Genomic DNA, 11,612 nt, shown 5'->3' with positions numbered 1-11,612 from the left:
CTCCGCGGCCCACCAGCGGCTCGCTCTCCCTTCCCTGCCGCTGAAGAGGCAGGTAAGGATTGGGCTTCAACAAGGTGCACACAACACAGGGGTTTACTTCACCCTAAATTAAAGCTGTGTTTTTAGAAAACTACTGCTTCAATTTAGGGAGAATTAAACCCCCGTGTCATCTACAAATGGCCATAGTGAGCTGCCTCAAAGCTGGGAGTATGGAAACAAGCAGAGCTCTGCAGATAACACTTAAATATTCTTGTAGAGTGCTTAGACTTTGTCAAACTGGCATTTTCTAGTGGATAAAAAAATACAGAAACTTTCCTGCCAACTGTACCTTTAATTTTGTTGTCAAAACTGTGAGATGTAAATATATTAAATCTGCATTTGTGAAGCTAAAGTTATTTTCTGCTGAATCTGCTACTGCCAATGCAGGTATAGTTTTACCTTATATTTACTATATATTCTGTGCCTATCAGCCTGGAAACCCTTTTTCCTACACTGCGGCTGGTGTCAAAGCCCTGAGACAAACGTAACAAAACCAATTCACAGTTTCTGATATACCAAGAAGCAAAACAAATCTCTGATTTTTGTCTGGTTAGCTAACAAAAGGTCTCCAGAGATGGACATTAGTATAAAAAATAAACACCAGTCTCCTTGAGCACAAATATTCATCCTTAAAATCTTATTCAAAACACACGTGTAACAGTGATAACAGTTTACTATAATCTAATAAGTACCGATAGCAATGTTATGGGCCCTTAGCAGCATTATGGATCCTGCAAAATAGTTATAAATCCCAGCACAGCATCTGAGTTGCTCACAAAAACTCATGAATTTGTCTTTGCAATATACCATGAAGTATTATGGAAGTGTTATCAATATTTTACTGATGGACCCAGAAGTATACCAAGTGAAGCACAGCAAGTTTGTACCAAGTCTCAAATCTACATTTATGAGGATTTTGGGGCAGGGATGGTCATTTTGTTCTCTGTTTGTACAGCTTCTAGTACTATGGGGTCCTAATCCATGTTTGGGATTCCTAGGTGCTCTGATAATACAAATAAATAAGGCGAGGAATATTAATTACCTAGGTTTCCTGAGTTTAATTCAATTCTTTAACCGCTGTTCCATCCCTACCTCCTTACTAGCCTTTCTTCTTATTCTCACTGGACTAATAATAAATTACTGTTAAAATCACCAGGAAGGTGGTAGGATCTAATGGCTATGTAGGTGGTGAACAGAAAATACTGCCCAATATGCAAACCTTACTCGTTTTACTAAACCTTGTCCTTCCACCTCCCTTTCCTTTCCCATCTCTCTGCTTCATCCTTTATCCCACAGTTTCATCTTATTGCAGTTCTAACTTCAAAACATCTATCCCACTGGGATCTTGATTAGGGGTCTTTCTGCTACTGTAAAAAGATGACTCAGGAGTCAGGGAGTTGGTTTTACTCATTCTGCCCCTGACTTGGTTTGCAAGTAACTTCTGAATCTCAGCTTACCTGCTTGCAGAGTTATGCATCTGTTAGATCTCTACATAACATGTACCACACTGTAATCCCAAGCACCCAAAGCCATAAAGGTGAAATCCTGACATCAATAGAAGCGTTGTTATTGACTTATATGGAGCCAAGATTTCACTTTCAGTTACTAGTGCAAAACAACAAAACACAAAAAATGATACAGTTAAAGAAAAAACTAACTTTCTGCTCTAAGGAATGTTAAAGGGTTAAAGAGCAATCCCATAAAAAGGTATGAATATTTATCCCCTGCTGGAAACAATGCCACATACTTGAAAAGGTACTGTTTTTATTACTGCTACTTCAGCCATGAAATCAAAAACCAGGCTTCCTAAATGTTCTGGCACCCAGTCCAGGTCCTAGTGAAGAAAATGAGAGTTTTCCCACTGACTTTGATAGGTTATGGGACTGCTAATTTAACAAGCTACTTATCTTTTTGCCCCACTCAGAAAAACTTGGCTAACAGGTTGGTTAGTTTGAGCTACATCCTACAAGGACTTAGGCAGAATGCAAGTGCCTACATCCAAAATAGCAATCCCAAAATCCCCCACACATCTGTCACCTAACCCTGAAGGTGCCAAGTCTCCATAGGTGTTTTCACTCCTCCGGGGATCATTGAGCTGTTTCTCTGCATATGCCCAGAAGTGTTGCAGTCTGATGAGTAGCTCAGTGTCTTTCTCATGCTTAAGTTCAGTCAGGATGCAGGCATTAGGAGTTTCTTCTGTCTGGAGCCTGATCCTATAGGCAACTCCAGACCTAGGAAGAGACTTTTGGGATTACAGATTTACACACTGAAATCCTGCCTAAAAAGGCACACTTAAAGGTAACAAACAGGGCAAAACTTCCACTGAAATGAGTTGGAATTGAGGTGCCCAACCCCTTTGTGGGTCTCCCCTATCTTTTATTGGATCTCCTTCCCAAGTCCCAGAAAAGGACAGACTTCAGACCATCTCTTGTCCTCAGTGTTTCCTGTTGGCTAGTTTTAGATGGCTCTGTGCTCAGTGTGTTCACTGTTTTGAATCCCGTTCTTAGGCACCCCATTTTCTCCATGAATTGTGTTGGGAATCTGGTTGCCTCATTCATGTTCCTAGCTACTATTACCAGAAACTAGAGTTAGACAGTTAAGAGAGCAAAGTTAGCTAAGAAAAAGTGTCTCATTTTAGATACCCAAGTCCGTTATTGAATCTGTTTCTTGCTGAATTAACATCATGGAACAACTTCAACAAGGCCGTTCCCTCAGTCTAAAAACAAATATATGCTAAGCACTGAGGCCCCCATGATAAACTCTGAATTACTAAATTGATTTTCATTTTAAAGTGCAATCCATAATACTATGGCATTTCTTAATTAAATGAAGATTCCTAATACTTATATAACAGCTGTAGAAGTGCCAGGGCTATTAAGTGGGTGGTGTTTTTTTTGGTTTCTCTGGACAATATTCACCAAGAACTGCTTGCAATATAATTTATTAGTGGCAGATGCAACAGAATTGATTTAGGAAAATAAAAATCTTCATTTTCAGTTCTCATCTTCAGTGGATGATATCTGCTATCAGATGAGAGTATCATAAAAAATAAATTGCTGTTCATAAAAGTGCTGACAATGTTTATGACTAATTGATTTGAATGCAAAAGAAAGAGAAATTCTTTTGCTGCTATATTTTATATTTTGGGCCCTTTAAAAAAAAAAAAAAAACACATTTTTTTTGCTAAAATATATTAAGACAAATTAACTACGCATTCTTGTTACTTTTCTTATATATTTCAGAACAGTAAAATAGAGAAAATTGTCTTAGAGCCAGTTATTGCACGGCGCTCCAATAGAAACCATGGCACAAATGTATTAAAGAAGAAAAAGTCTGCAATTTTGTGTCAATTTCACTTGATCTAAATATGTAAATAAAACCTGAAAAAATTAAAGAAAAGCTGATTCTGAGGAGGGGCGAGAAGCCAGTTCTCAATACACTGCAATTACCGATATCATCTGTGCCTCAGTTTCCATTTCTGTAAGAAGGAAAATATTTTCCTGCCTCCTATGGGTGTTGTGATGATAAATCCATAAACATCTGGGAAGTGCTCAAATACTATGGTAATGGAGGCCTAAACCATGCCTCATAAACCTTACTGTAAACCATGCCTCATAAAACTTAGTGTAAATGCCTTAAAAGTTCTTTGTTGTAATCTAAGGACTTTATTTAATCACATGGATAACCAAGCTTGCATTAGCTCTAAATGTAAACTTAAGCCAAAGCATGAAAAACTCACTGAAAGCATATGTTGTGACCATTTGAAACTGCAGGTCTCTGGGGATTTTCAGGGAGGTCCAGTGCTTCCTGCATCTTTGTCAGCACCGTACCTAGACTCCTAGCAGACTGGGGAGAACATTTCGTATAGGGCCCCCCTTCACCAGCAATAATGATAATAATAATAATCATTATTTTCACCATTTTGGGCCCCCCTTTCTGTCTGGCCCTTGGGTGGCCGCCTGTTTTGCCCATGTCTGTGTCCAACCTTGGTCTTTGTTGCTCCATATAATTTCTTCTAGTGATAACCTTGCTCCATCAAGAGATGTGCTTCCATTGCTTTCTTACCTGTGATGTCCCCCAGTCTTTCTTGTTTGTCTGGAAGGGCACAAAGGCAAAGCAGATATAGTCAACCTTATCTTACATGTAGAAGTGTCTACAGATTGGCAGGGTATAATGCTCTAGAGAGCAGCTTTCCTCTAATCTTTCCTCAACTTGCCATGCCCCCTCTCTTCAAACTGTAGAAAGAAACCTGCTTCCTCTCTCTGGCAGCATTTAGCTTATTTGGAGGAATTTCTTCTATTTTCTGTGTCTCAGTAGAAATTTCACAAGATGTATGAAAAAGATTGCTGATTTTTTTTATTTATTTTTTTACAAACAGGAGGCCTCATTTGGTTTCACTGGAACATCACTGATAACACTGGGATTGTGACAGGAACATCCAGACATCAAATGGGCTTTTTTGTCTTATTTTCAAAAACAAAGGGCAAGCTTGTTATGCAGGGGAGTCAACTAAATAAGTTCCCCTCGCCCAAATATAGCATGACCTACTTGCACCAGGAACCTGGGTGCAAGCAAGGATCAGCAGATTTTATCAGGATACCCTCCCCCATAAGCTAGTGGGCAAAGCAGAAAGAGAAGTGAACAGAGTTTCACTAGAGGTGAGTTGGTACAAAGAGGAGGAAGTGAGCTTCAATCTATACAGGGCTTCAATAATTTACTCCCCGTAGTAGGGTTCCTTCTTGGAGCAACTCAGTTATTTGCTACTTCAAATGGTGTCACACTCCACCCCTAGAGAGCATTACAAATACTGATTGTGTCTACATGCGACATTTACTGTGAAGTTGACTAACTGCACAGTAAATGTCTCAGTGTCTATACATGCACCTCTATTAGGGCGCACAAAACTAATAAACTCCGCAGCAGGGTAGGACTTGTAAACACCAACCTGGCTATGCTTCAGGGCAGAGGCTGCCTGCTGGCTAGTTTATAATAAGCTCTGCATGTTAATGCCGCATGTTGCTTCATTAATGATTGCTGCATTAATAGTTGCTGCAATAATAATTGCTGCATGTTAATGACATGTGTAGACATGCCCACTGTGTAGCACTCGCTTTGCACAGCTTATGCATATACTTTCCTCCTTTAATGGAACTGATACATAGCCACAGTTTAAGGTTATTAAAAATAGAGAGAAAACTCAAAATAACATAGTTGGTCTTAATACATATGCTTCTGGCATGCATGCCAGCAGCATGTCTGACTTTACCAAAAGCTACCTACAAATGGAATAAAAGTGCCCTCTATACAGGGCACTGTGGGCATGTCTACATGTGTGCTTTAATGTGCAGTAGCCTATTTTACTGCATATTAAGGTAGTATGTAAAAAAACGTGCTAATTAGCTACTGCACATTAAGCATCATTACATTAGTGTGCGCTTGCACTAATGCGCATTAGCACAGCGTAATATGCATTTATTTAATACCTCAGGTTGGAAGTGCTAGATTTAATGCACATTAGTAAATGTGCATTAATGCACATGTAGACGCGTCCATTTATATGCAATACCAAGCGCCATAAAGCAGGGTTAAACAGCATCCTACTTCCCTGAACCAGAGATAATCAAGTGAGATTCTTCAGACAGCTTACTCAATAAAGTACAGTGGAGTCTGTTATTCAACTTAAGCAATATATCTTTTTTACATCATTTGACCTGCTTTGTGGAAGGGCTGAACAGTTGCTACTGAGTGAAATATTTGAGGAATTAATTGCATGAGCAACTATTCATAAGGTACTCTTTATATATTTCAATTGTATCTATTGAAAAAAAAAAAAAGGAACCTAAAGCCAGGTTCTTATAGCCTTACTCATACTGAGTAGCTCCATCAACCACAAGTAATCCCACAAGTAAAGTCAAGGGGGTTATTCACAAAATGAGATGTTAAATCAGTGGGAGTAAGGTTACTGGAGGTTGGTCTTCATTTTAATTTATAATCCAATACTTAAGTTTTGGATCAAATCCCAAATGGAAATCACCCACACACACAAAGGGATCAACTCTTATTTTAGATAATCTAAGAGCATGATACTGCTTGACCCAAAAACACATCTATGCATTCATTAATGGACTTTTGCTAATGCACATTAAATTTAGTACCTCCACTGTGAGATACCAGAAAAAGGTACATTAGCCTATTTTAATGTGCATTAGCAGAAAACACACTTGTTGTGATGCTTTAATGTGTATTAAAATAGCTAAGGCGCATTAAAGCACATGTGTAGATGTGCCTACAAACTAGAAGCTGATTCTGAAGTTCTTACTCAGGCAGTGCTCTCCGCTCTCTGCCATGAAGTGAGTGAAAATCTTTTCTGACTAAGGGCTGCAAGACTAGTTCCAGCTAGGTTTGTCTAATTTGATAGTTGTGGTGGTATTTCACTTCTCTGCAATTACTGTGTGGTTTAGGAATCTGCTTCTTAAAAGCATCATATTCACTTCTCATCATACACTAGAAAGGACTTTTCTGCCCAGTGAAAATGAGCAAGTATAATGTTACAGATTAGATGCTTATTGTTTAGATCAATTAGGTTTTTTGGTAATATTTCATTCTTTTGGAGTAATTGAGTGTGAATATCTTAACCAGCTCACAAGAATTGATCAAAGATACATTTGGACAAAAATGAAGCTTAAAAAGCCCTTTTCCTTCCTTCTTTAAGAAGTCAGGCTACCTTGACTTTTTTTCTGTGTACACCTTTAGGTAATTTACAGTGGAAGCAAACCACAAAGTGAATTGTAAAGCCATAAACCTTTTACTTTTTATGACGTATTAACGACACACAATATGTTATAAACAGGCTTACTCCAGTCTTTAACATTATAACAAACAATAATAGAATCCTGTTCTTAAAAATTAATTGGTCCTAATTTAATTATTTGAAGCACATTACATTCAAAAGTATTTTTATAGAAATCACCTGCCTCCATTAATTTAGAGGAAAATATACTTACAAGTGGATTTTTGCTGTGCATCTTTAAACCAGTCAGGGTGAGTATTTGTTTATATTTAATTCGGAGGAAAATAATTAATACTCTTGTGAAGCATGCAATCAGCTAAATAACTGTGAATAGAGGTAAAATCAAATCATAGGGAAATAGCCTGTTTTCAAGTACAGTGCTATACAAATCAGATGTTTAGTACCTGCATGGATCCTTTCTTGGTCCATTAGGAAAAAGTAAAAAATAAAGCTACTCTTTCTTCCATGTTTGTATCATTACAGAATAATTTTAAGGCAAAGACATTACTTTTAAGGCACATGTCAGCTCTTCCATACAAACATTACCAACACTAAAATGTAACAATTAATAACCTCTTCATTTTCAGACTCCCAGTTTCATAAAGAAAAAATAAAGGGAAAGGACTGTATTTACTGCAAACTAATCTGATTTAAAAAGCAGTGCAATAGTGAAATGTACATTCATGTACTAGGAAACCATTCCAAGCTGAGCACAAAGCATCAAATACAGACTTTTATGTTGGTGAAAAAAGATCACTTTAAATGAAGCTGTCCAATATCTCCGAGGTAGCCTGTGTACTATGTCTTCCTTTGGTTGCTCTGGAAAGTATAGTTTGTTCAGATTTAAAAAAACAACGTATTTAGCTTCACTGCAATCTCATACAAACCACCAGAGCTCGTCTCACTTCCTTATATATCATTTTAAAAATCAATTCTCCATTTTGCAGAAAACTATTTGAATTGTTCTCACCTCACCTATTTGTATTATTTTCTAATACTTGGGTGTGCATTGAACCAAGAGGGTTATTCACAAACTATCAGTGGTTTACACAGCTTAAAAATGAGTCTTAATACCTCTTCTTTAAATAGTGTAAACCTCCAAACCTGTTCATAATTTGAATCCTTCTTTCATCAAAATAAAAAAATAAAGGCAGTTAAGGAGTGTGAATTTAAAAATATCCATTAAAAAAAATGCTCACATTCATAATGGGTTACATGAAGTAGTCTAGTTCTTTCTTTTCACAACTCCCATTTGAGTGGACCCTGAAAGTAAATTGTTTATTTAATCAACACCAAAACTTTAACCACTAAAGACCTGCTTGATTCATTGGTGAGGGTGGGTTTAAATGAGCGGAGAATTATCAAAAGTAGATTAAACAATTTAAGAGGTTATTACTTGTACTTGTGCCATAGAGATATCAAGTGAGGAAGGTCTCTGGGCACCTTCTTTATAGAACAGAGAACATTAAAAAAAAAAATAGGTATCTGCTGATTCAAAGCTATAGATTCAATTTGGCTGCTTCAAGATGCCTGCAATATTAGATTAGTTTTCATCCCATTTCAAAGAGTTGTTTACTATGGAAAGGTTTGTGAGGCAGATGCCAAATCCTACTGCCTATGGAGGGGGCGATATGCACAATAAGATGGAACAGCATTTCCTCCCCCACAGACAAGCACACTTTGCAGCGCGCAGTGGGGTAGCGGGGGAGGGGGAGGACAGGACTGTTTGATTCTGCAAATGTTTGGCTGAGCTTTACACGCAATTGGAATTTTTTTGTCTATTGATGAATGCATGGAGGCCCCACAGTCTTTCAATCTGCCCATCAAATAGTTATTAGATTTTGTAAATCCACTGGGGGAAAATTGTTTTAATCGTTCCTTAAAAAAAGAATATTAAATCTTAATCCAGAAGTACAAATACCGAAAAGAAAGAAAGAAATGCTAATATTGGAGCAAATCTACTTTCATCATATTCACGTCTATCAGTGAAAAATCGGCTGTGTAGGTTTCTCTTTAAAAATAAATGCAAAAGACTTAGTTGCCCTAAGACTGTAATGTTGAGGGATTTAGAGACCCCCGTAATGTGGCGATCCCTGTTCCTTTGAACATCTGCATGGCAGTGTGCATCCAACTGCACGTGGGAATTGGAAGCACCCTGAGACCAACACCCAAACCAGCCCCTGAGAAAAGCCCCTTTGTCAGGTACTGAGAGAGGGGGGAAAAGAAAATCCCAAGGGCACGTGCAAGTAGAGCTGGCAGGGGATTTTTTTAATAGTAAATTGGTTGGAAAATGTTGATTCACTGGAACTGAAACTTTTGGTGGGAATGTGCCAGGACTTTGAGCCTGGGTTCCCGACAACAGAAGCAAATGTTCTCACCACCACATTATCCTGTAGAGGGTGGTGTGCTCTTCCTTTTTTGTGAAAAACTTCCAAAGGTCTAGGTTCATCCTGATGGGGAAAACTGGAAGACAAGAAAACCATTTCCTGCTCAGCTCTATATACAAGAAGGACTGTGAGGGAAAGGAAGCCCCTAAGCCCCTGCTTTCACTTAAGCCCTGCGTAAAATCACCATTGAGAAGGGTTTAGAATAACAAAGGTTTATTTAGAAAAGAGTTTGGATTGTTCTCTAGGATTTTTTTTTTTTGGCAAACACGTAAATCCTCAGCTATCAAAGATGGTCAGTGCCTGTTTGCTGGCATCTTCTTCATGTCTCTCCCCACATCTCACCAGTAAAATCTGTTTGCCTCTTGGGAGGAGCACGCCACATGTCCCAGCTGCTCTCACTGCAAATAAATACCCAAATCTCCCAGTGCCGAACTCCAGCAGCTAGTCCCCTCTTCTGACCTCCAGCAAACTTCACAACCCCTGACAGGTCATCCTCCCCCAAACACAATGCCCCACCCTGACCCTTCCCTGTTCCTCCAGGGTCAGTACAGCTTCTCCTCACTCCCCTTCCTCACTGCAGCAACAACTAACTGCACTTCTTTCCCCTTCACTTCAGGGTCAGTGCACACACGCAGCACCCCCCACGCTGCTTCCTTTTTATTTTTCACTTCCCATCCCTATTCCAGTGGTCAGGCCCTCTCTTCCTCTTCACTCCAGCCCAGCCCAGACCTCTCACTTCACCCCAGCTCATCTAGTGTAGCCTCCTCCTCCCCCTCTCCTCTCAACTTTGGTCCAGCTTAGTGCAGATCCCCCTCCCCACTGCTCTCTAGCCTGTACAAAGCTCTCTGTTAAAACTGAATGCAAACTCCTCTCTCACCATCCCCACCATCCTCTCAACTCCAGCTCAGAGTGCACGTCCCTTCCTCCCTTTCCAGTCTGCCCCGTGCAAAGCCTTCCCAACCCCCTTCTTTGGTTCACTCTAACACAGGGCAGATCCTTCATCTCCACGCCATGCCTGCTCAATGCAGGCTCTTTCCCCCTTTCACTCCACTCTGTCTCGGGGCAAACCTGTTCCCCTCCCTGCTCTGGCTCAGTGCAGACCTCTCCTCCATCTGCACCACCCCAACCTAATGCCTGAAGTTTTTCTTCTTCTTTTTGAAAAGGATGTGTTTGAAGGACCTGCGGAAGTCCTGGTTGAAGATGGTGTAGATGACCGGGTTGAGGGAGCTATTGCAGTACCCAATCCAGAAGAAGAATTTGAAGAGAGTCTCAGGGACTGCACACGCGTCTCGACAAATGCCATAGAGGCTATAACTGAAGAAGAAGGGGAACCAGCACACCACAAAGACCCCCATGACCACTGCCAGCACAAAAGTGAAGCGTTTCTCCCGGGCCTGGGTGACCTTCTTGCGGCAGATGCTGCTGCGCTTCCTGCGGCGGTGGGAGGAGAAGAAGTCCACCGAGCGACTGCTGGTGCGGGACAGGCGGCTGGAGTGTTTGGAGGAGTAGGAGCAGGAGAAGGACTGGCTCTTGCTGCTCTTGCGGGGGTGCTCTTCCCTGCTCCGTCTCCTCCTGCTCTCCGAGGTGCTGCTCTCCTCCAGCTCAATGTCCTCCAGCTCGGAGGCCTTGCGCCACTGGTGCACCGAGTAATGGCCGTTCTCGCCGGGCTGCATCCTCAGAGAGGTGCAGCCCCCGGTGGCCCGGCTCAGCCCGTTCTCAGTCTGGGACGAGCCCTCGGGCATCGTGCGCTTCTCCGAGAGGGTCCTGGTCCTCAGCTTGGCCACACGATAGATGCGGACGTAGACCAGCACCATGATGAGACAGGGCGCGAAGAAGGAGCCGATGCACGAGGAGAGGATGTACCAGGTCTCGTCGTTGAGCTTGCACTGGGGGAAGACGTCCCCGTCGGGGTCCCGGTACATGGAGATCAACGGGGGGAAGGAGATGACGGCCGAGATGAGCCACACGGTGACGATGACGCCCTTGATCCGGCGGGGCGTCCGCTTGAGGTTGTACTCCACGGCCTGGGTGACGGACCAGTACCGGTCCAGGCTGATGGCGCACAGGTGCACGATGGAGGAGGTGCAGAACAGCACGTCCAGCGCCAGGTAGATGTTGCACCACGCCTTGCCGAAGTACCAGTAGTCCATGAGCTCGTTGGCCAAGGAGAAGGGCATCACCAAGGTGGCCACCAGGATGTCGGCGCTGGCCAGGGACACCAGGAAGAGGTTCTGGGGGGCCCGCAGCGCCCGGCTGGTCAGCACCGCGATCACCACCAGCACGTTGCCCACCACGGTGAAGACGATGAGGAAGCCCACCACGGCGGCCAGCGCGGCCACGGCGGCGGGCGAGTAGGGGGCCGGCGCCGGGCGCAGCGGCGAGGAGGAGGGCGCGGC

The 11,612-nt window shown here is 41.9% G+C and overlaps 1 protein-coding gene across 1 annotated transcript; it reads right to left on the bottom strand.

The window, feature by feature from the left end:
- Nucleotides 1-9,449: 9,449 nt before the first annotated feature.
- ADRA2C (adrenoceptor alpha 2C) lies at nucleotides 9,450-11,603 on the bottom strand (the record flags this gene model as incomplete). The annotated part of the gene is made up of 1 exon (XM_006030017.2): nucleotides 9,450-11,603. A coding segment is annotated over one exon (1,260 nt), but the record flags the coding sequence as incomplete, so codon positions are not given.
- Nucleotides 11,604-11,612: the final 9 nt, after the last annotated feature.

Source organism: Alligator sinensis, unplaced genomic scaffold (genome assembly GCF_000455745.1).
Source record: "Alligator sinensis unplaced genomic scaffold, ASM45574v1 scaffold851_1, whole genome shotgun sequence".
Lineage (NCBI taxonomy): Eukaryota > Metazoa > Chordata > Crocodylia > Alligatoridae > Alligator > Alligator sinensis.
This window is presented reverse-complemented; position numbering and strand designations above follow the sequence as displayed.